General features: G+C 35.5%; 1 protein-coding gene across 3 annotated transcripts in view; it reads right to left on the bottom strand.

Annotated features, from left to right (window-relative positions):
* Positions 1-713: 713 nt before the first annotated feature.
* Positions 714-26,525, bottom strand: part of LOC123553770 (RNA-binding motif protein, X-linked 2-like) — a 41,036-nt gene continuing 15,224 nt past the window's right edge. The window contains exons 1-5 of one of the 3 annotated variants that reach the window (XM_045343413.2): positions 25,488-25,579; positions 16,139-16,297; positions 12,724-12,853; positions 11,846-12,029; positions 714-10,651 (exon numbers count right to left, since the gene is read on the bottom strand). In XM_045343413.2, coding sequence (XP_045199348.2) covers positions 10,011-10,651; positions 11,846-12,029; positions 12,724-12,853; positions 16,139-16,297; positions 25,488-25,501 — 1,128 coding nt within the window. In that variant the 5' untranslated portion in view covers positions 25,502-25,579 and the 3' untranslated portion in view covers positions 714-10,010. Of the gene's footprint in view, positions 10,652-11,845; positions 12,030-12,723; positions 12,854-16,138; positions 16,298-23,694; positions 23,839-25,487; positions 25,580-26,525 lie in introns of those variants that run through there. The other 2 variants (XM_045343412.2, XM_045343414.2) reach the window with 2 other exon arrangements.

Below are 26,525 nucleotides of genomic sequence, written 5' to 3'. Positions count from 1 at the left end.
CCCCCTTTTTTACTTAGAATTTCAGGCAAAGTTTTGGTAACTTTCACTCTCAGTTATTACTTAATGGATTTTATTCAAACTTTAAATAGTTGTTTCACCTTATCACCCACATCATATGACACAAGGTGCATAACTTTGGCACCAATTTTTCATGGATTATGCCCCCTTTTACTTAGAATTTAAGGTTAATTTTGATGCATTTTCACTGTATCTCAGTTATTACGAAATGCATTTGATTCAAATTCTAAGTAGTTGTTCCACATCATCACCCGCATCTTATGACACAAGGTGCATAACTCTTGCACCAATATTTTATGAATTATGCAACTTTTTGCTTAGAATTATACTTACATAGTGTTTTGATACATTTTCTCTTTACCTGTCTTATTACTTGATATTTTTGACACAGACTCGAACTATTGTGCAATATCTGTATATACCATTGGAGTCATTAAACACTCCAGTGACTGCTGCAGTTTTCTCAGACGTGCTCATTTTCACTATCCAGCACCAAAATAGTCAAGCATGCTGTCTCCTGTGACTGCTCTTTTTATTTGACATTGCTCAGTTGCAGTCATTTGATCCTGTTATCATTTGACCCTGCTGCCATTCAACTCTGTTGTCATTTGACAGTCACTAATGGAGAGGGATTTGAAACTAAAACCTCCCTGCTGAACCTTCCACAACAATATGTAACACAATTATACAGCAAAGCAATTGTGTATATATTTATTCTTTTTAATTACATAAAGACAGATAAAGTTTCCAACTAGGCTATCAACACGTTGTTGGAATATACTTTTGTATAACAAAAAATAATTAAACTTCAAGAGAAGTTTTGCATGTCAACATTTTTGAAAATGTTTTTAAACTACAGATTGTCACTATGAAAGTTCCGAATGCTCCGAGTCTCTTATCAAAGATAATTGGTAAGGGTAGATTTTGATGATTCGCAGGCTGGTTGCAAATGCACTATGTTGGTTTTCTCGTGGTGCGGCTCAGATAAATAAGAGCCTATGCCTGCCTCTAGAGGGTGTTTCATTATGGCTTGAAAACAGGTTTGAAAAGTGCAGTGCGTTTGCATTTTCTTATTTCTTTCATTTATTTTGTTTAGGTTTAGGAGATTTGTTTTGTGGTTTAAGTAGAACCAGTTTAATGTTTTGATGCAAGATTTACAAACTTCCTTAAACCAGCTAGACAGCTTCATCACATGAAAAAAAGTCAATAATAATTTTGATCCCAAAATGGTGGGAGAAAGGTAAGTCCAAATCCACAACATCTACTTGGCCATAGAGGAGAGTATTGTTTTACTAGGTTTGTACTAGATCTGGGACTTACACCTTACACCGAGAAATTGAGAGCCTTAAAATTATCAACTCAGAAGAGTTGATATTATACAATGTTTTAAAATCATAAGAGGTCTTGATGCATACTATATGAAGACTTTTTAGAACTTCTGAATCAAAAACCCGAGGGAAAACATTTAGTGAACTTTTAAATTGTCAAAGCCAAGAAGTAAAACAACTTTTAGGCTTAACAGTTTTTTTCACAATGCATCATTTTGGATTGGAATAATCTACCTGATGAAATAGTATCTGCAAAGACACTCGGTTACAAAAACAAATTAATAAACTTTGTGGCAAAGAGATGTATATTTATGAACTGTTTGATATCGCATGAGGCAACACAAGATTTGCCAGATTAAAACTGAATTCTGCCCCAAAATTATAACAAGTAATTTACCCAGAAGACAATTAAAGGTAGGCTTAAAAATGATCCTTGATCTTTCCATACGAGTCAGCAATAATTCTACAGTATATCCTACAGTATCAGGGTTCCTAGAAAGCAGAGAAAATAAAATTCCCCGACTTTTCCATGACCATGGGAACCCTACAGTATGTCAGATAGGATGTCTTGATAGTATTCAAACTTGCCATACAGACATTGTACATTAAACTAGACTAAAAGTAGTCTTATTTATGTATTACACTATACATATGTTAAAAGATTTTTGTTCAAAATGCAATATAAACAAGTAATTTCTAACAAGAGGGCCATGATGGCCCTATATCGCTCACCTGTTATCATTGCACTTGAGGACAAGAAGGTCCTCAGAAAAAATATCTAAGTCCAAAGGACAGGAACAACAAAAGAAAGAAATTTAACCAGAAAGAAAAAAAAATTCTTACAAGGTACAGATATGTCAAAATACACCTAAAAATTGGAGGTACCATCCATGTTGTACCATAGAAAAGTGGTCTCGGTTTTTCCCTACGGCCAATAATAAAAAAGTTACTAAAAATAAGCTATTTATAGTAACGTAAAAGGGAAGTAATTAATTTTTTTTGATTGTAAATGAAAAAAAGAAGGATCTGCCAAATAAATCTGTTGACATAAATGAAATTTCAGATCAGTATCTTCATTAGTTACGGAGATATACCCATTTTAATTTGAAATAAAGGGAGGTAATTTGAAATAAAATCAGTCCATAGTTATCTACCCTGATTGGCTCAGTCCAACTAATGACAATAATGAAATTTCAAATAAGTACTTACTGATATAAATCCATTTTGATTACAATCAGGGGAGGTAATCAGATATAAAATAACTCTGGAACCTACGATTGGATCTGATTTGTCATGGAATCCAAGATTTATTGTTGTTGAAGATATTTTGGAAGGTTGTATCAAATAAAACCATAAATGAAGTATCTATATGGCTGTAAAACCAAAATAGCCAATTTTGGACCTTTAAGGTGCCATAACTCTGGAACCCATGATGGAATCTGGCCAGTTCAAGAAAGGAACCAAGATTTTGTGGTAATACAAGTTGTGTGCAAGTTTGGTTAAAATCAAATCATAAATGAAGCTGCTATTGTGCAGACAAGGTCAAAATAGCTAATTTTGGCCCTTTCAGGGGCCATAACTCTGGAACCCATTAAGGGATCTGGCCAGTTTAAAAAAGGAACCAAGATCTTATGGTGACACAAGTTTTGTGCAAGTTTGATTAAATACAAATCATAAATGAAGCTGCTATTGTGCAGACAAGGTCAAAATAGTTTGGCCCTTTCAGGGGCCATAACTCTGGAACCCATTAAGGGATCTGGCCAGTTTAAAAAAGGAACCAAGATCTTATGGTGACACAAGTTTTGTGCAAGTTTGATTAAATACAAATCATAAATGAAGCTGCTATTGTGCAGACAAGGTCAAAATAGCTAATACTGGCCCTTTCAGGGGCCATAACTCTGGAACCCATAACGGAATTTCGCCAGTTGAAGAAAGGAATCAAGATCTTATGGTAACACAAGTTGTGTGCAAGTTTGGTTAAAATAAAATCATAAATGAAGCTGCTATTATGCAGACAAGGTCAAAATAGCTAATTCTGGCCCTTTCAGGGGCCATAACTCTGAAACCCATATTGGAATCTGGCAAGTTCAATAAAGGAACCAAGATCTTATGGTGATACAAGTTGTGTGCCAGTTTGGTAACAATCAAGTTATAAATAAAGCTGCTATTGTGCAGACAAGGTCAAAATAGCTAATTTTGGTCCTTTCAGGGGCCATAACTCTGGAACCCATAATGGGATCTGGCCAGTTCAAGAAAGGAACCGAGATCTTATGGTGATACAAGTTGTGTGCAAGTTTGGTTAAAATAAAATCATAAATGAAACCACTATCGTGCAGACAAGAAATTGTTGACGCACGGACAGATGGACTGACGAAGGGTGATCACAAAAGCTCACCTTGTCACAGGTGAGCTAAAAAGAATAAAGAACAAAATTAAATATGCATACTGTAGAGTGGTCAAATGTTTATTTAAAATGAGACCATTGCTCTTTCATGCACAGACTGATTCATGTATAATTCAGGGTTAGACACTAACTTATTTGAACAAGGTTCCCAAAGGAATCTCTACTTTTTAAATCTGGGGGTCCTCCTCAGGCTTTGGGATCCCTCATAATATGATAGATAAAAACAATCACAACAGGTGTCTTATGAGAAGTTACGGTCGTGACCCCAGTGGGATTCGGACCCGCAACCTCTGTATTGAGTGGCTGACACCTTAACTACTACAGAAGAATGTATCCAAACTGATATCAATTTACATTTTGCCAATGTCAAGACAAGGTCTCAATTTTGGAGACACTTGTATCTTATAGATATAATCATTGTCAAGTCTATTGTGACAACCACTAAAATTTATAATATCAAAAAAAAATTCTTGAAATTCTTGACTTCTCTTCATATATTTTAAAATATAAAATCTTAATATTACCTGGCATTTATATTTCCGATGATACAAAATTTATTGTAGTTTCTCTTTGAGGTTTGAAGATATAAAGAGTTAAAGTAAGGGAATTATATTTTTAGGCATAAAATTCTGCTTTGGATAACTTTCACATTGAAATTCATATACAATTTCATTTTGATGTTTGAAAGTTTGATTTATAGTTAAGGCCTAAAAAAAAAAATTCTTTGTTTCCGGTAACATGCTCAAAAAAATCAGGGTAGGTAGGTCGGAAAAACTTTTTTTTTTTATTAAGGGAGACTTTTCAGAAATTATTTTAGTGTCAAAAAATGAATACAAATAGGGGGATTATGCCTCTAGAGCAGCAGTAAGTTGATTTATAACATCACTGACCATGTTTAAAGCATAAAAAGTGCAGTTTTGCAACTTTTGTTAAAAAGTTGAAAAAAATGTTCTCCAAGGCCATAAAAACATTTAGGGTCGGGCCAAAAATTTAGGGTAGGTCAGGATACCGGAAACAAACAATTTTTTTTACGCCTAATAGACTTTTCTTCCGAATTGGAATCGGTAAGTATTTATATAAAAAACAACCATCAAACTGAATAACACTACAAAAATAACGGTTCGTAAAATTTCTGAAAGTGCAAAAAGATCGCCGAGATTGAGACTCGTAACCGACTACAGTATTCTTGTGCTAAAAATAAAAATATTTTTAGATAATATTACGTAATATTTTGATCACACGTCGGTACATCACGGGTGACTTCCGCTGCAATTAACTCTTGGGGTGTCATAAAATATTTGGAAGCCGCGGTCCTTCTGTTTTGATTAACACTTCCCGTTATGTAAGGCCATAAATTCCAAGCCATCGTAAACACAAATTTTTGTTCAGGGGAAATCTGCATGTATCACGCGTGACCTTCATGACCTAACACATTTAAAAATACTTAGATGTGAAATGGTTGTTATTTTTAGAACGAGGAAAGTCCCGCGAACTGGCCAGTTGCAAGCAGTTTTCTCAGTAATTTTCCATGACGTAGTGTCGTGCACATGTAGGAAAAAACCCCGGTGTCTTTCTTTGCAAAGTACTCGATATATTTAAATAGTAACCACATGATCTTGCAGTGCTCCAGCTAGGATTAAAAAAGGGCAGGGTGCTGGCACTGAAAAGGGCACTTCTGGGGTGGTGGTCGGTCCGGGACCGTGCTCCCCCGGGAAAAAAATATAACTGGTCCATGCATACGGTGCATTTTAACATACATTAGGCATGGAATTTGGCATAATTTAGGCATGTTTTTTGGCACACTTTAGGTATGGTCTTTTAATAGGCTATGTCTGTCATCTCTAATGCACCTATTTATTAACTAAAAATTCTGCTGTTTGTATTTTACTTGGCATTGATTTTCAACTTGTAACATTTCTTTGTAATTGCATACTGAATAACAATATCTATGTGTTTAGGCCTATTTTACTTGTTACAATTTCAGTACACATCTTCTCCATGTAGGCTACTTGATATTTATAAATTTATACCTGTAACATATTATATACAGAAAATAAAGTTTAAACTTCCACTTAAATAAATGAAATCGGGCAAAGTTTTTAACTTACAACAGTCTAAAAGCAAGTTTAGCACTTGTAATAGACATATTCCGGGTATCCAAAATTTTATATCCGGATATGGTTACACTTTTTTCTAAAAGTCGTGGAATGTCCAGTTTAAACAATATTTTTGAAAAAATATTATGATGCAAAGACAGTTTAACAGCATTTCACAGTATCTGACATTAAAGTGTACCCTGTCATTACATCTTAGTAAACTAATTTCAAAGAAATCTTCATGAAAAATCGGCAATTTCACAAAGCAGACGACAACTTACTTTCAGTTTCAAAAACTTGTAAAACGATAAAATCAAAATATTTTCCTATTTAAATTTGATTGTGATCGATTTTTTTTTAATTACATATAAATGTCTGTTGTCTGGACTTAAGTTTCAGTTGTATATAAAGGGGTATTTACGACTATATTACCGAAAACGAAAGTACACTTTGACAGGTGGCGCGAAATGATAATGATTTCAGACTGGTTTGCAAACTGTTTTAACACTAAGGTTCAATGATTTTAATGCTAGTGGAGCAGTCTAAAATATCATGGTCTGCCTCGGGCACGATTACAGCAGGTAATTGTTTAATTGTTTGCTAATTATGTCAATGCCCCCCGGCGTGTATCACTCGATAAAAAGGGGGCAATAAAGCAGTGTATTATAATCACTGAGGCAAAAAAGGGAAGTTTGGCTAAAAGAAAAGAAATGAATGGTTGTAAAACGGGCAGGGTGCCTGGCGGGGCAACAGGGCGGAACGAATTTCGGAACGGGCGATGCGCCCTGCTGTAAATCGCTAGCTGGAACACTGTCTTGTACGTAAATAATGATGACGAAATCCCATTATTTTGAGTTAGTAAACATCTGGAATTTGTTTCTTTAGGAAAAGAACGATAATAAAGCGATTGATTATGAGACACAGGATAAAACGATTCTGTTCAAATGGCCGTTAATCGGTATTAAACGTTTCTATCGGGTAACCGATAGACACGGGTCAATACGTTTCTGTTTGGTAATCGATAGATACGGTGATAAACGTATCGATGTGGGAAAGGGTTAAAATATTTTTCAAACAGGTATTTATCTTTTACTTTTTGGATATTATTGACAAAAAAAATAGGTATCCAGCCGGAATCCCAGCTTTTAGAAGTTGGTGTTCCTCCTCAAAATTTGGGATCCTCGGGCCCCCAGGACACCGTTAGTGTCGAACCCTGTATATCAATGTATAAAATACTGACAATCTTAATATCAAGTGTTGGTTGTTCCATAGTAATTGTTTATCACTTGGGAATGTTTGCAAACATTTGTGAAACTTTTAGGATGCAAACACATTCACTAATCAAGAAGTAGCTACTTCAAAGGCAGTCAGTCGCATCTGCGAAACATTTACAGTTTTGTATTTTTCATAAAATTTTGGCACAGGTTTCTTTGACAAAACAAATTTAAAGGCGTATGCTAGATGGGCGAAATTTTTCCCTGTAACAGAATTTCTTCAAACTTTGTATATTGGAGGGCAATCATCTAAGAAACAAAAATATGCATTAAAAGTCATCTATATAGGTCACCAGTATTGAAAGAGTTATCTGCCCTTGAAAATGGTATTTTCCCCAAACATTTGACGGTTGTACTTCTGTGTAACATATTGTTTCAATATTTTGGTAAACTTTAATGGTGCACATCCCTGTTAAAACTACATGTAAAACTGGCTGGTGGCCTGAAGCATTCTATAAATAAAATCACAAACACTGTGTAATGAAAATAACTGTACATCTGTGCATAACAAGAGGATCATGATGGTCCTGAATCGCTCACCTGTCCCCACATGACCCAGTTTTCAATTGAGCATGATGACGTTTTTTCTATTATTTGACATAGTGACCTAGTATTTGAGCTCATGTGACCCAGTTTTGAAATTGACCTAGATATTGAGATAAAAATTCTGACCAAGTTTCATGAAGATCCATTGAAAAATATGGTCTCTAGAGAGGTCACAAGGTTTTTCTATTATTTGACATAATGACCTAGTTTTTGAAGGCATATGACCCAGTTTTGAACTTGACCTAGATATCAAGGTGAACATTCTGACCAATTTTCATGAAGATCTCATGAAAAGTATGGCCTCTAGAGAGGTCACAAGGTTTTTCTATTTTTAGACCAAATGACCTAGTTTTTGACCACACGTCATCCACTTTCGAACTTGACCTAGATATTATCAAGGTGAACATTCTGACTAATTTTCACGAAGATCCATTCAGAAATAAGGCCTCTAGAGAGGTCACAAGGTTTTTCTATTTTTAGACCTAATGACCTAGTTTTTGACTGCATGCGACCCACTTTCGAAATTGACCTAGATATCATCAAAGTGAACATTCAGACCAACTTTCATGAAGATCCATGGAAAAATATAGCCTCTAGAGAGGTCACAAGGTTTTTCTATTTTTAGACCTAATGACCCAGTTTTGAACCGCACGTGACCCAGTTTCGAACTTGACCTAGATATCATCAAGATGAACATTCTGACTAATTTTCATGAATATCCATTTAAAAATATGGCCTCTAGGGAGGTCACAAGGTTTTTCTATTTTTAGACCTACTGAAACTGAAACTGAAACTGGTTTATTTGCTTAAACACCTATTTCTACATTTAAAACATATTCAATGGTGTTTTACAATACAAGTTGAAATAAAATATTAAATATAAAATATTTTAAATAAGATTAATTAAAACGAATCAAAATAGCAATTATTAATTTAAAGTCAATGATAATACTATATTTTAAAATATAGACCTAATGACCTAGTTTTTGAACTCACGTGACCCACCTTCAAACATGGCCTAGATATCATCAAGATGAACATTCTGACCAATTTTCATGAAGATCCATTGAAAAATATGGCCTCTAGGGAGGTCACAAGGTTTTTCTATTTTTAGACCTAATGACCTAGTTTTTGAACTCACGTGACCCACTTTCGAACATGGCCTAGATATCATCAAGATGAACATTCTGACCAATTTTTATGAAGATCCATTGAAAAATATGGCCTCTAGGGAGGTCACAAGGTTTTTCTATTTTTAGACCTAATGACCTAGTTTTTGACCGCACGTGACCCAGTTTCGAATTTGGCCTAGATATCATCAAGATGAACATTCTGACCAATTTTCATGAAGATCCATTGAAAAATATGGCCTCTAGGGAGGTCACAAGGTTTTCTATTTTTAGACCTAATGACCTAGTTTTGGACCGCACGTGACCCAGTTTCGAATCTGGCCTAGATATCATCAAGATGAACATTCTGACCAATTTTCATGAAGATCCATTGAAAAATATGGCATCTAGAGAGGTCACAAGGTTTTTCTATTTTTAGACCTACTGACCTAGTTTTGGATAGCACGTGACCCAGTTTTGAACTTGACCTAGATATCATCAAGATGAACAATCAGACCAACTTTCATACAGATCCCATGAAAAACAGGGCTTCTAGAGAGGTCACAAGGTTTTTCTATTATTTGACCTACTGACCTAGTTTTTGACGGCATGTGACCCAGTTTCGAACTTGACCTAAATATCATCAAGGTTAACATTCTGACTAACTTTTATGAAGATTCATTGAAAAATATGACCTCTAGAGAGGTCACAAGGTTTTTCTATTTTAAGACCTACTGACCTAGTTTTTGACCGCAGTTGACCCAGTTTCGAACTTGACCTAGATATCATCAAGATGAACATTCTGACCAACTTTCATAAAGATCCCATGAAAAATGTGACCTCTAGAAATGTCACAAGCAAAAGTTTACGCACGGCCGCACGCACGCACGCACGCACGGACGACGGACGCTGCGCGATCACAAAAGCTCACACTGTCACTGTGTGACATGTGAGCTAAAAAGGTGATTCTCCAATTTCAAGACAGTTTATGGCATAGCAATGTAATTTTTTTGTGTGACTTTAATTTTCTTTTAATATTGTAAATATTGCTTAATCATAAAATTAACCACTTGTACACTTAAAGTTTTTAAATATGGTTATGCAATTAAGATAATCTGATCGGTAAAAGTTCTTTAAGAGAACAGATAATTTTATAGCTTTGAAGTACAAAATAAACATGAAAAGTTATAAACATCTTTTCAATATTGAAATGAACACCAGCAAAATACCAACTATCATCTAGAATCTCTATATCTATCATAGGTTTCTCTGTCTTGGTAATGTTTCCTATCATCTTGTCTATATCTATCATCATTTCTGTCATTTCTATTTCCGTATCTATCATATCTTTCATCTCCCCTTTCCCTCCTGTCCCTATCTGACTTTCTATCATAGTCACGTTTATTTTTCCCGCCATATCTTCCTTCACCTCTATCATCACTGTTGTAATCTCTGTTCAGAGGTTTGTTTAATTCCCTGTCATCTCTGTACTGAGATCTGTCAAATTCCCTATCACCTCCGTAACCTCTTTCTCTGTTTCCTTCATATTCTTTTCTTCTGTCCTTTTCTGCACCATCAGTTCTTCTATTTCTACTGTCCCTGTCATATTTAGAGTTCTTATTTCTCTCACTATAATCATCAGGAGAACGATTTCGCTTTTTTCTCATATCTAAATTCTGTGCCCTTTCATATCCTGGGTCATGTTTTTCTTTCTTGACCTTTACCCTATAGTCTGTTTCAGAATCATAGTGTTCTTTCTTAATTCTTTTTGGTTTATAGTCTGTTTCAGATTCAGAGCTACTTTCTGAACTTGAGCTTTTTGCAGCCGCTTTTTTCTTCTTCTTTTTGTTTTTCTTTTCTTTCTTAACCTTTTTGTCTGCAAAAAAGCAAGGATACAACTTATATATTATGGTGGAAAACCCTGAAGAAATACTCTGAAATTCTGTGTCTAACTTGTCTGCTCAGCTCAATATGAAGAGAGCAGATCTACAGATCCCATGGTCATGAGTTTAATCCCAGGACAAGGTGTATTTTCTCCATGGCAATTTAAAGAAAGACACTGTGTCTGAAATCACTCATCTTCCACCTCTGACACGTAGAGACTTTGGCAGTCAGAGCTATCTGACCTTAATAAATCTCTTTAACAAGTATGATCAGTATACCACAGCTAAAATCAACGGACCCTTTTTAAATGTCTTGATGACAAACACATAGAAAGATGAATGTTAAAGCTACCAAAGCATGCCTTAATGTTAAAATAAAATATACTACACCCTTTTCTACCCTTATGTATGAAGCATCATTCTAACTTTTGTTATATAAATTCTGAACTTGGCAAGAGCTGAAATTTTTTTATACAAGCCGGAGAGCTCAGAATTATAAGAAAAGAACATAAAACAATGCATTGGATATCAGATAGATGTACAATTTTGACAATGAATAGCAACACACTATGACCAGGTTTACTAACAATTCTGCTGTTTAGGATGGAGATGCAGGGAAAAATGAGGTTTTGTGCATGTGGAATTAAGAGCAACAACTTTACAGCATCAAAGGCCAAACTAAAGTTTACAAAGAAACGATGGGTTTTATGCTCAGCCTGGCTTTGAAACTGATTAATTAATGGTCATAATTCAAATCTGAAATAATACCCCTTTTCCTCAAATTTCTGATAAAAATTTTTAGTCTAGCATCCAGAAAATTTCAAAAATCTACTAAAGCACTGATCAAAAAGAACAGAACAGAAGTTTTACTTTTGACTTAAGTATACAACTCATAACATTACATGACAGTCACAAAACATGTCATTTTGTAAGGGTTTTCTCATCTTTTCTTCTAAAAATTAATACTACCCAACTATATACTAATCACATTTATATTTACAAAAAGTAATCCAACTTGAGGTACATGTTACTTAAGTCCCCAAATGTAAGGCTATGGGCATACAGTATAGATCAGAATTCTCAACTAACCGTGTGGATACCCTATGGTAAATTTCATCAGACAGGCAGCAAGACTAAAATTCAACCAAGTTTATAAGCACAAACACTTCACTGAAACCTTCTCCTACCTTTTTTAATTTTGACTTTAACTTGCAAAGGTTCCTCTTCACTAGAAGCGTGTTCTGGGGACTGGGGTATCTGTGGGGCACACCCTTCTGTACGTAACTGCATTGTAACATCATCCTCATCACCATGTTCCTTTGGCTTTCTGTATTCCTCTACATGGTCTACTCGTAGAGTTCGTCCCAACAGCTGAAGTATGGAAGAAATAACATGAAATGAAAGGTAAAACTAAATGCATCTAAATATACATACAGTTGGTCTTCATCTACATTTTGGCTTTGTGTTCTTTCTCTATGACTGAGTTAGCAAAAACTCACATCTTGAGTACTCTGCTGTCCTGTACTTACCAGACTCTGATGAAGTTATATCTAGAGTACCATGTTCTCATTTATTTTGTAAGATGTGAAGTCAAGCTGGTATATTGTAAAATTTGCCTTCTTGTATAACTTTACTGACATACTGGGATATATTGAAAAATATTCATACAAATTAGGAAAACAATTTTTAAAGGGAGTAAACAGCTGCAGTCATTTGAAAATCAGTATTTGTCATGCTTTTTTTTCAATATAAAAACAAATTTTCGGTTCTTTCTTCTACCTCAATAATCAGACTACTTTCATTTGTAAGAATTGAATTTGGCATCGTGTAAGTTTATAAAATTTTTGTAACTGAGTTAGGAAACCTATCATGAAATGCAGCTTTACTATTCGTCATTTTCAAATTTGTGCAAATAAGCTAAAGCAGCCAATAAGATGCTTACATACTGGTCTCCAAATGATAAAACAGTCTAAGAAAATGAAGTCCCACAAGGAATTTAGTCTGAAGCTCCCTTTAAAGTTTAACAAGACCATTTGGGACAGGGATATGCTAATTCATTGCAAACCTTGATTCCATTGAAGTTATCTACAGCCAAGATGGTGCTTCTTTGGTCTTCATAGCATAGGAAACAAAATCCTTTAGATTTGCCTGACTTCTGGTCACGAACAAGATTTATGTTCACTATCTCACCATACCTAGAAATAAAAGAATGAAGTTACTTTTTTACACCATTTCAGCTGAATCAATACGTAATTTAACTTTCAAATACAGAGGAAGTCAAAAACATTACATTGAAAAACAAGAGGGTCATGACCCTGGATCGCTCACCTGAGTAATATTGCAAACATGTCACCAATAACAAGAAAGTAGGTCAGAAGGTAAAAACAAGAGGGTCATGATGACCCTGAATCGCTCACCTGAGTAATATGAGCCACATGTTTAAAATGCCAAACTGATGCTAAAATATTAGAAAGTAGGTCAGTAGGTCACATTCATGGTCAGTGAAAGTCGGTTTTAAGATCGGTGTGCAAAACTGTACATGTCATCCAAATTTCAAGGCTGTGTCTTAAAAAACAAGAAAGTAGGTCAGTAGATCAAAGTCACGGTCAAGTGACCCCTAATCACTTGGGGTCATCAGGTAATTATAATAAGACAGTCTAGGAAATATGATCTGAATTTTTTTAAAGTATTTATTCCTATTAACTCATATAACAATTGACCCCCAGGGTGGGGCCTGTTTTCAACCCAGAGGCATAATTTGAACAGTCTTGTTAGAGATCCACTAGGCAATGCTACATACCAAATATCAAAGGCCTAGGCCTTGAACTTCCGGACAAGAAGATTTTTTTATATAAGTCTTGTTAAATTTGGGACCCCCAGGGCAGAGCCTCTTTTCACCCCAGGGGAATAATTTGAACAATTTTGGTAGAGGACCACAAGGAAATGCAACATACCAAATATCAAAGGCCTAGGTCTTGCGGTTTTAGACAAGAAGATTTTTAAAGTTTTTTTCCTATTAAGTCTAAGTAAAACTTGTGACCCCCTGGGAGGGGCCTCTTTTTACCCCAGGGGCATAATCTAAACAATCTTCATAGAGGCCAATAGGATGATGTCACATGCCAAATATCAAGGCTCTACGCCTTGCGGTTTTGGACAAGAGGATTTTTAAAGTTTTTCCTTTCGGTTTCCATGGCTGCTGCTATAACAGAGTTCTGCATGGAATTTAATTCTTTGAACAATTTTGAAAGGGGACCACCCAAGGATCATTCCTGTGAAGTTTGGTGTAATTCTGCTCAGTGGTTTTCAAGAAGAAGATTTTTTTTAGAAATTGTTGACGGACACACGACGCACACCGCACAAGTGACGACAGACATTGAGCGGTCAAAAAAGCTCACCATGAGCCTTTGGCTCAGGTGAGCTAAAAAAGCATGGCTTAACATTTCTTCAATTTTCAAAATTACTGCCTGTAACAGTGATATGGTCTGTGTTTCATAGTGGTATTTTATTTCCTCTTTAAATACTTCAAACTGAGCATTGCTAATTTACAAGTATGGACATGCATTTTGTGTGATGTTCAGAAATTTCCACTCTGTAGAAAGCTATATTGTCTTTGAACATGGAGATCACCAAAATAGTCAATTTTTGACCCTTTCAGGAGCCATTAACTCTGGAACTGTGGGATATGGCTGGTTCAAGTAAGGAATCGAGATCTTATGGTGATACAAGTTATGTGCAAGTTTGGTTAAAATCCAATCTTAAATGAAACTGCTTTTTATTTGTGCAAACAAGACCAAAATAGCCAATTTCTGGTCCTTCAGAGACCCTAACTCTGGAACCCATTGTGGAATATGGCTAATTAGAGAAAGGAACTGAGATCTTATGGTGATACAACTTGTGTGCAAGTTTGGTTAAAGACGTATCTTGGAGTTGCCAATGCGCATCTTTTTGCGCATTCCCTTTTATGTTACAGAGAAGTAAAATTTTAACTAGCAGAGAAAATTTTTTCAAACTTTGCATGATCATAGAGAGTCATATTAGAAACAAATTTATGAAAGAATAATTGGGGGTCCCCATGCTACTGTTTGAGTTATCTGCCCCTGAATGCGAGTTTTGCTCTTTTAGGTCATTTCCAAGGGCAGATAACTCAAAATCAGCATACGAATAGCTTATTTGATTTCACATTATTTTTCGTTATTACCTTTCTAGTCATTATGCAAAGTTTTTAACCATTCTATCAAACAGAATTTTTGCTGTATTTAAATGAGTAAACATACTGCATTTTTCTTGAAAAATGGGGCATAATTTGAAGAAATTTTCTATTTGTTTGCGTAAGTGACTATAGAATAAAATTCATCACATAGAATTTCTGCAAATTTTGTACAGTTGAGGGAAATAAAGTAACAAACACTAATTGGAAATCAAATAAAGTGTAACAAACCATTACCTTGAGTTATCTGCCCTTGAAAATGACCTAAAAGAGCAAAAAAAACTCGCATTCAGGGGCAGATAACACAAAAAATAGCATGGGGACCCCAAATTTTTTTCCATAAATTTGTTTCTAATATGATGCTATATGAAGAAAATTCTCTCCGGCAGTTAAATTTTTCCTTGTTTGCCTATATAACAACTCCCGGATACATCTTTAAAATCCAATCATAAATGAAACTGCTATTGTGCAGACAAGACCAAAATAGTTTGGTTAAAATCAAACCACAATGAAACCACTATCATGCAGACAAAATCAAAATAGCCAATTTTTGCCATTTAAGGGGCCGTAACTCTTGAACCCTTGGTGGGATAAGACTGGTTAGACAAGAACCAAAATCTTTGGTGATACAAGTTGTGTGCAAGTTTTGTTTAAACCAAATCATAAATAAAACTTCTGTTGTGCAGACAAGACTAAAATAGCCAATTTCTTGCCCTTTAAGGGGTTGTAAATCTGGAACCCATTGTTAGATATGGCAGGTTCAAGAAAGGAAACAAGATCTTATGGTGATACAAGTTGTGTGCATTTTTGGTTAAAATCCAATCATAAATGAAACTGCTATTGTGCAGACAAGACCAAAATAGCCAATTTCAGGCCCTTACAGGGGCCTTAACTCTACAGCACATATTGAAATATTGCTGGTTCAAGAAAGGAACCGAGATCTTATTGTGATAAAAGTTGTTTGCAAGTTTGGTTAAAATCCAATCATAAATGAAACCACTATCGTCAGACAAGAAACTGAAGCTTTTCAACTTGCCAGATAATAGTTGGATATAAGACACTTCTACAAGAATTCGCTGGTATTAGGGCAATTATAAGTACTGCTGCCTTGTAGTACAAACAAAAAACTAAATGAGTCAATAAAATAATCTGTAAGAACAATTCAAACTGACAACAACAAACAAGGTTTCAGCCAATGAGAGACACAATCTAATAATTAAATAATTTTATTGTAAACAATATACGAAACAGTTACATTATAGTTTATACTCACTGAGAAAACACACAGACGATATCACCCTCTGTGAGATCATATGGTAAACCACCTACAAATATCCATGCACTGTCTTTATACTGGTCATGCCATGATTTCTTGTTTGTCAGTCCAAGCTCCAATTCCCTCTGGTTCAGCTTCTGTAAATTCTTCACATTCCTGATGATATAAAAAACTTTAATACACATGTACACTCCTGTTAATTCTTCACAAGAAACTTCATTTATACTTCTGCAAATTCTTCACATTGCTATATATAGCGGGTTACTTTCGTGGTGCCAATGTTCATGCTTTTTTGAAGAGTTTGAATTAATAGTGTCTTAATTTCACGCAAGCTACTTCCACTGCGAATTATAAACTTTGTAAACCACATAACGAAATGTCACTCTTCCTAGACATGGAAATAATAATAAACACGTGAATAAGTCTGTCACTGTTGTCTGAATAAAGAGGCATAATATTATAGCATATTATAATAATTCAACACTTGTGTGAAACATAGTTCTGTAATGCATTGAAATAAAATCTCACCACTGTTTTACTAATATTGAATTCTGTCAAATTCAAATCAGAGTTATGGGAATTGTTTCTCCTGGTGTAGACTTTGATAGTAAATAAGTTTCAAGTCAATAGCTTTGATAGATATTTGACTTTATCAAAAACTTTAACCAGCCGACGCTGGGTGAGTGCAATAGCTCTTCTTTTTCTTATTTGGGGATTTTCTATGGGAAGACACCAATTATCAGCCTCAATTTCTTAAGAAAACAAGGCAGTCTGAATGACAGCTAAAAGTGACAAAGTTTCATGAAAATCCTTCAAGGGGTTTAGCAGATACGGAGCAGACACGAAAGTGTTACGGACAGACGGAGACCATTCCTATGACACCCCATCACTTGTGGCGGTTAATTAAAAAAACCTGAATTAGAAAAGTAAACACATAATATAATCACATGACCAAAGGGAAAACATTCTTCTCAAAAAACACAATTACACATAAGAATTTTACTTTGCTGTGAATATAGATTTTAGTTTTATGATAGGTATCTACAGTCATAGATTTCCGCACGTTGTCAATCATAGCGCACACATTGTGCAAACAACACATAAACGTTTGAGATCTGGGAAGTACTACTAGTGCTGTCCTGGAACAACCAGTTTCTGACCGCTTAACAAGGTTTCTGTCAAGTTTTGCAAGACTTAACAGTTAACTTTGGAAGGAAGATCATTAATGTAAACCAGGAAGAGAAGAGGGCCAAGAACACTGCCCTTGGGGACACCGGAAGTGACTGAGGAAGAAGCTGAACTGGAGCCCGCAAGGACAACCTGCTAAGTTCTTGATGACAAAAAAGTCTTTGATCCACGAGTAGATGTTTCTGCTGACACCGTTGTGATCTAGTTTCTGTAATAGACGTGAGTGTGGAACTTTGTTGAAGGCTTTGGAGAAATCAAGTAGGACGGCATCAATCTGATGGTTGTTGTCTATGCCTTTGGGGAGATCACTGATAGTGGTGATAAGTTGGCTGTCTGTGAGGATATGGTGTATGTCAAAATGGTACATAATATTGCTGTGAATGATTTGTTCAAGAAAATTTACAAGATATAGAAGTCAAGGAGATTGGTTGTTAGTTTGAGGTGCAGGAACGGTTGCCTTTCTTGATGACTGGTGAGACGAGTGCAGATTTCCAATCATCTGGGATTTTGCCAAGGTCAATAGAAAGCTGGAATAGCCCAGTCAGGTCTGAAGGCAATTCCTCAGATGCCAGTTTGAGTAATCTGGTTGGGATTTTGTCTTGCCCTGCTGCTTTATGTGGCTTGAGATTGTTCAGTAGCTTTTGGACACCTTTTCTGTTGATATGTATGGCAGCAAGGTGCGGTGTATGACTTGTGGGCAGAGTGGGGCAGTTCTCTGTATCTTTTTTTGTGAAGACCGAGGTGAACTGGTCATTTAAAATGTCTGCTTTCTGCTAGCTACCACAATGTGTCAGGCCTTCCTTCTTGAGAGCAGACACACCAAAGCTTTTTTTCTCTCTTGGATTTGATGTAATTTCAGATAGTTGGGACTATTGCAAAAGCATGCCTTATTGTCTAGTTATATTAAATCTTCATTAAGCTGTTGAGTAAATGGCTGAATTGCATTTTGTCTGAATTTTGCCACCAGTCACCCTGCACAAGGGTGTAGGGGCTGGGGCGGCACCCGCTGCCCCAATATTTCGAGGAGCGGCGAAATGCCGAAGTCGTATTTTTTTTGAAAAAGCTAGAAAATATAATTGATAATAAATACAGTGGTCTTCCCTTGCCAACTGTCAATTTATAAGTGCATCAGCGAGTGATATGTAGGCCCTACACAGAGTCATATTGCTGACACCTCGCTAGATCACCTTGGTGACATGGTATTGTACAAAATCGTTAATCCATAACAACCAAAGTCGTCGTATTTTCACGCCCCACAGACTTGGGTTATAGGCGGTACATTAATTAATGAACGTTTATTATATTTAACTGCTTATTGCCGAACAAATTATAATGACTAAAATGCCATTTTGACTAGACTACACCTTTAAGTCAGGGTCAGAGCTCCAGATAGGCTTTTGGTGCAACTGGGTATTTACCCATCACTTTTTGTCTGAATTGGGTATTGGAAATTTGAATTGGGTAAAAATAATACCATTACCCAGCCTTTTCAGAAGTAATTGGGTATTTGCTAAAACCAATTGGGTATTTTACCAATCTCGCACTAACAATTGAGTATTTTTTGCTTACACTCATTAAACAGGACTAAGTACCTAAGTACTTTAATAGCACCCTTCAATGCTGAATACAAAAATGTATTTAAAATTGTAATGAATGTTCCATACTGTTGTTTTCTTTTTCACTTTAAATGCAGTAGGAGATCAGTTCATCCACAATATCCCAAACGATGTGGTCACCGTAATATGCATTCTCCCAAAAGATGTCATCCAGTATTGGTGACACTACATCATCACAAACATATAACTGTCATTGTTGAACAGCAAAATATCCCACTAATTTGTTTGTTTGTGCTGCAACAATGTTTTTTCTGCAACCTCTTTTACATTTTATCGGCGTAAAATTGTTTACAAAGCGTCCAAATAACACCGATCAGCCGAATGAAAGGTCCTGTGATTTTCCCAATAAATTGCAACCTGTTCTGCGGTAACATATAACCAGTCAGTCAAATCTAGCGTCTCGTACCCATTCTAATAATTAGGAAAATGCGATACGCAAGCGATTTTTTACGCATTGGGTATTAGGAATTTTACTTGCGTTCCAGTACGCACACTGTATGTATTCAGTTGGGTTTTCTGCAATTTTAATTGCGTAAATACGCAGCTTATCTGGAGCTCTGCAGGGTCTTGTGCTTGATCCCCTATTAAGACATTACTGGCTCTACCCTGGCAAGACGTTGTTCGTATTGTAACGCTTACTGAATGCATAAAGGGAAGTAATTCCATTAATATGCAATTTTGTAAACCTGTCAATTGTCATTGGAGTAAATTGACAGTATATAGGCGCAATAAATCACCTTTGGTGATGAGCTAGCTTTTCATCGACGGGATTTGTGGGTGTCTGTCCGTGTGGATGCCAGTACATGGCACTAAAACGTTACAGTATTTAACATCGTACCGACATAACAGTGTTTAAATACAGTAAAATGTAAAGAGGAGTAAAAGATCGAAAATGTATAACCAGTCAGTCAAATCTAGCGTTAAAGTCTCGTACCAGTTCTAGTAATTAGGAAAATGCGATACGCAAGCGATTTTTTACGAATTGGGTATTTGGAATTTAACTTGCGTTTCAGTAGGCACACTGTATGAATTCAATTGGGTTTTCTGCAATTCTAATTGCGTAAATACGCAAATACGCAGCTTATCTGGAGCTCTGCAGGGTCTTGTGCTTGATCCCCAACTTAGACATTACTGGCTCTACCAGTGCTCCAGCTAGGATTAAAAAAGGGCAGGGTGCTGGCAATGAAAAGGTCACTTCTTGGAGGGAGTTGGGGGGGACATAATCCCCGCCTCTCCGCCCCCATCAGAAAATTGTAACTGGTGCATGCATTAGGTGCATTTTAACATATATTTTAGACAAGGTATTTTGCATACTTTTGGCATTATATTAGGCACACTTTAGGCATTGGTATAAGGCATACTTTGTGCTTTGATAGGCTAGGTTTGTCATCTCTAATATACTAAGAATGCTGCTGATCCTATTTTACTTGGCAGTTCCAGAATTTTTTTAAAGACAGGTGTAATGGTTTTGACTTTTCTATATGCTACTTAGAAGTTTAGTAACTCTTACTTAATTCTGCAATATCACATGAATTAATTCCCTTTTATTCTGAAAATTTAATTACAATTGTTTCACAGCAAATATAAGTTTGTTAGAATTACACATTAATAATTATTCTAAGAGCAATTCTATTTCTCTTTAAAATGTAAAAAAATTTCTAATTATGATATGAGTAGAATATTTATTACTTATGAATATGTTAATATGCTAATTTCATACCAGTTTAATTGTTATTGAAGGTTTACATAAATACTAATGAATTCAAGACAACTGCACAGTCTAATTGACTGAGACTTGATCTTCTAAACGAAGATCTGAGAAACGACCATTCAACATACGTTTCTGTGATTTTGGATTTCGTAGTTTTTTTTATTTAACCAATCAGACGATTGTTCGAATTGTCAAAGAGTAAGAAAAATATAGCAGTATTTCAGAGTTCTATACCGGACCTGTTACAAAGCAAGTGGGCTTTTCGATTGAACTAACGTCATCTGACACAATACGAATATGATTTAAATATTAAAACTTCAGGCTACAGGAATTTGCATAAATGTTGTAAGCTATGGCTCTGTTTGGCTAGGAAAAGGTCGTCAGAACGAGACCATGAATAGGTCGTTCTCAGTCCTATCGTAGCGTAATAGGATATGTACTTGTCAATGAATGCACAGTGTATCTACAATCTCTGTATCACAAACGGAAGTCGCCAAAAACTAGGCGTTCATAAATCAAAATACAATTTTTTGCTGTCGCGGACGGCTTGGATTTTCGTAGTTTATTTTGTTAATACCGCATAAAGTAAGTGTATTTTTAGTCTACGTATTGTTTAAGAGCTACTGTTTACGTAGATACCAAACACGCCTATTAAAACTCTTAATATACTTCATTTCAAGTCAAATCACATGTGGGTATTTGTTCGATTTTGTAATGAAACTATTAATTCTTTGAAATACATGTATCTTGAGCTTTTAAAAAGAATTGAAACCTTTGCTACTTCGTAGATAAATATCTTACGCATCGATTAATTTAAGCATGGCTCCATGGTAACGAATGCGTTTTTAGGAAAATGTGTTTTTCTGAGACATATATGCCGATTACACTGTCCCACTAGTCGATACAATTAAATTTACTGGCCCACTAATCGCAGTTTCTAAAATCTGGACTGAAAGCTTAGTCGAAAAACTGTACGCCTATTCAAAACTTCTTTTCATTCATATATTTCAATAATTTTACTTTGTTTTATGATAACCAACAGTTAAAAAGTAATAGTTATAATTTCTTTCGTTTTCGTAACAGTCACGGACCAGTTTATATGTTATTACTGCAGTTTCGAATCCACTTTTTGTAAAGGTTAGTGTTTATTAGTAAGTAATTATCAAATTAATTTAGTCCGCGCGACTAATTCAATTTGGTAAATGCGTACTAATAAACTCTAACCTGCATAGTGTTTGAAATTATTTTTTGTAATAATGACTCGATTCTTTACACATAAATCACTAACGCATCATTCATATAATCGTTACGTGGCACAACTCAGTGTTTGATCCATTTCCGGCATCTTGTTTGGACTTTACCTCGGGAACTTTATCATCATTCACAGAAGAAACGGCTGCCGTCGGCGCGGTTATTGGTAATTTCTGTTTATTTTAATATCCGGCTCCAAATCCCTGCTGATATCAGTCAAAATCAAGCAGATTGAAGCTGATATCCAGTTATTTTTCTTTTGCATTAATAATTATTGCAGTAATCACTACAAATCAAAATGAAAATGACCTGGCTCCTAAAGTTTACATCAGTTGTTCTATAACTAACCACTGTCTTGGAAGATAGATGAGCGGACTCGTTTTGGACACTTTGATTGTACAAGGTCTTCATGTAGACAGCACGTTTGTCTGTTGGCGGAGCTTAAACTCAAAAAATAATTTCAAGAACAACACCTTGAGTGACCTTCACCTTGGGTATGATGGGCAGTCCCTGCATAAAAAGGCTTTGTTTGCACAATGTTTATGTGAAGTTACAGTAAGGTATAAGCAAAGTAAAACAAAAAAGATGTGACAGAAAAAAAGGTTGCCGAAAAACTTAACTTTAACCGAAACCGGGGCGAGTAGAATAGCATCGCTATTCCCCGAATAGTCAAGCTGAAAATACAAAGAAAAAAATAACAAAGTGTCCTGTCAAGCTGAGCGGAATAAATATATATTGTTCTCGTATGTTAACGGAAACACGTACACAGATTCTATAAATACTGTTTCACTGTCACAAGTAAAATACAATAAAAAACTTATAAATTCAATAAGTACAGTGTATAGAGCCTACATCGTCATTTCTTTATTGAATAGGCGTACAGTGTTTTGGCGAATAGTGGAACAGTTTTATATAAAGTTTTGCGACTAGGCGGTCAGTGCATAATTCAGATGCATGATGAATTAAACAATATTTGAACTATTCAGGATTGTAAATTCATATTTGTAGGTATAAACTCATTTGCATGGATTTATAATTTAACATTCAGAAGCGGTTCTGACACGTATTTCACTTGCAGTTCCTAAATAATAGGCATTTTCAGCCTGAATGCATCGTCTTTTGCTTTGACCTGCTGGGTTTTGGGTGAAAATACGTTTTAATTTCATGTGTTAATGTCTATTTAACGGCAGTTTGTTGCAGAGACATTTATCATACATTGAAAAATATATACAACAAAAATATTTATTTCAAATAGCCAAAGAAAAACATAAAAATACTCACTACCGACAGCTTCCAAAAATTTGAAAAACGAAAGTGAACGCCTAGTTATTGGCGACTTCCGTTTGGGCGTACAGAGAGTCTATACACTGTGAACTGGGTCAGCAACTCTGACCCTACGTCTAGCATATTTGTTTGTCACAAATCTGTGGGTTACGGACAGCCATTTTCTGTCATAACCCTGTAGATCATATAAATTTCTTCATCTAAAGGGGTACAGACAGCCCAATTCTGTCATAATCCTTATTACAGTATATGATACATTACGGGTTACAGACGGCCTTCTTCCGTCACCACCCACAAGTTCTTTAGTAAAACCTCATCTATGAACTGTACATAGTATTCATGATTATAGTTGTCACATTTTATTTTATGATTGTATTCTCGTATAATAACTTAGCTGTTCGCTATTGTTAAGGGTTTTTGTAAATAAATTTGAAAACTGTTATTCAGCTTGGTTTTTACTTGGTCTAACTTTAGAGTAAACTTAATATAACCAGTGTACGAACCTAGGGTAGTAACCACCCTGCTGAAATATCTGCTCTTTGGAACTATAGCATGGCTGGAAAGGTGCATGCTTAGTGAAACTTGAGTGAACTTGAGGGTTGCTAGTTAAGTGCATCCTACAGGATCAGCTTAAGTTGGCACTATTTTAAGTCAGAGCAGATTGAACGGTTACACAGGCATGAAATGGTGGCATCTGTTGCATTTTTTCTCCTCCTGTTTGGGTGGTCAGGGGGGTCTTCCCCTGGAAAATTTTGAAATACAGGTATGAAATGGTGGCCTCTGGTGCGTTTGGCCTGGCCCTGAATCCAGGCCTGTTCTTTGTAATTGTTTATTTAATAACAACATCTGTGTGTTAAAGAAATAAGAGCTTGAAATCATTTCTGTAGCTATAACATTTTAATAACTTTTGTTTAGGCCCATTTTACTTGTTAAAATTTCAGAACACATCTTCTCCATGTACTTGATATTTATAAATTTATATGTGTAATATACAGAAGATAAAGATTAAACTTCCACTTAAATAAATGAAATAAGGCAATGTTTTTAACTTACAACAGACTTAATGCAAGTTTAGCACTTCTAATACAAGGTATTCCGGGTATCCAAAATTTTATATCCAGGTATGGTTATACTTTTCTAAAATCTCATTTTTAAACAATATTCTTGAAAAATTATTATGATGTAAAGACAGTTTAACAGCATTTTACAGTATCTGACATTAAAGTTTACAGTGTTCTTACATCTTATTAATTCAACAAATTTCAAAGAAATGTTCACGAAAAATCGGCAATTTTATACAACAGACGACAATCTACTTTCGATTTCAAAAACTTTTAAAATGATCAAGGTAAAAAATTTTCCTATTTAAATTTGATTGTGCTCGATTTTTATCAATTAGATTTAAATGTCTGTTGTCTGGACTTAAGTTTTAATTGTGTATAAACGGACATTTACGCCCGTGACCGAAAACGAAAGTACAGTTTGACAGGCAGCGCGAAAATGAAGATAATTTTCAGACTGGTTAGATATTGTTTTAACACTGTAAGCTTCAGTGATTTTATTGCTGGTGTAGCAGACTAAATCGGGCCGATTTCAGCAGGTAATTGTTTGCCAATTATGTCAGTGCCCCCCCCAGCATGTATCACTCGATAAAAAGGTGCAATAAAGCAGTTTACTATAACCACTGAGGCAAAAAAGGGAAGGTTGGCTAAAAAGGAAATGAATGGTTGTAAAAAGGGCAGGGTGCCTGGCGGGGCAACAGGGCGGAACGAATTTCGGAACGGGCGATGCGCCCTGCCAAGATTAGCTAGCTGGAGCACTGTCTACCCTGGCAAGACATTGTTCGTATCTAACATCATACCGGCATAACAGTGTTTAAATACAGTAAAATGTAAAGAGGAGTAAAAAATCGAAAAAAACAAATATGTTCAACAGCTACTGAGCAGTCCAAGAAGTCGCCAGATTGCACCATTTACTCTATAGCTATATGTAAAATTTTCCTGGGGCCATCCCAGACCCCGTTGATAAGGGAGCGATACCCCCTCCAAACCGACCCCTCCACTGCCCCAATGATCAAATTGTCCAAACGCCCCTGCTGCATCTCTGCTAAATGTCCACACAGAGATTTTGTGGAGTATCATCGTTGAAATTGATCATATCCGAACCACGGTCACTATCCGTAATATAATTTGCTTTTCGCCCAACATAATTTCGTAAAAACGACAAATACGTCACAAACCAAATAGCTGTAAATGGAAACAAATAACAAAAACGTATCATGTAAAATTGTAATTACGTTAGAGGATTCATGATTTTAGAAAAAGAAGCTTATTTTTTCTTGACGGTCGAATTCAATCTCCCAGTTAGCAGACGCTTGAAACGTTTTCTGACGAAAACTGTCAATATTAAATGAAATGAACGGAATGGCAGTGTTTGTACAGTAATTTCAAATTTGATGACTATTTTAACATACTTCCTTGTCAATATACACATTTCGTAAACAGTAGACGCAGATTTATTAAATTATATCATTATAGGTCTCCCAATGTTTAAAGAACTTATGAACAGTAGACACAAAAAAGCTTTTTAAAAAATCTTGCATTGTTTTGTAAAGAAATGAAAACAACCTGCAAATAGTTTTGATAATGTTCTACCATTAGTTTTCTTCTTTAGAAAAGACATAGTTCACTTGAGCCTTATACTGGCTTACGACCACCAAATTCGGACGACCACCAAACCGGACAGTCCAGTAAACCCTTTATTTCGGTCTTTAGGCATACAGACATTAAATAGAAAAATGGCGCGAAAAAAATGGTAGTCGCATAATGACGGATACAAATAGCCCTCATTTCTTTTTGCTCTGTAGAGCTATTTTCCCTATTTTCTTTGCAATTTTTTGCTAAATTCACATGATTTTTAGTTAGCACTGACAATATTCTTCAAGAAAATGTAAGTTACAGACATTTAAAATGGGTCCTGATGTGTGCTGCGGTCATTGGAAATAGGTCAGTTTTATATAGAATGAAGAACAACAACTATTTAGTGTGTTATAACCTTATGGCATACAGACACTAAATAGAAAAATGGCGCGAACAAAATGGCAGTCGCATTATGGCGGATACAAATAGTCCTCAGTTTTTTTTGCTCTGTAGAACTATTTTCCTTATTTTCTTTGCATTTTTTTTGCTAAAATCACATGACAGATCTATGCTTGACATGTAGGTAACATTTTCATAATGAAATAACAACATGACAAAAATTTTCATGGAAACTTAGATCATACACCACCAGTATAATTTGGGGTCTCATTTTTTAGCTGATTTTGCAGTTTGTG

This window comes from Mercenaria mercenaria, chromosome 7 (genome assembly GCF_021730395.1).
Source record: "Mercenaria mercenaria strain notata chromosome 7, MADL_Memer_1, whole genome shotgun sequence".
NCBI classification, from domain to species: Eukaryota; Metazoa; Mollusca; class Bivalvia; order Venerida; family Veneridae; genus Mercenaria; species Mercenaria mercenaria.
Note: the sequence above shows the minus strand (reverse complement) of the source record. Positions and strands in the feature narration are given on the sequence as shown.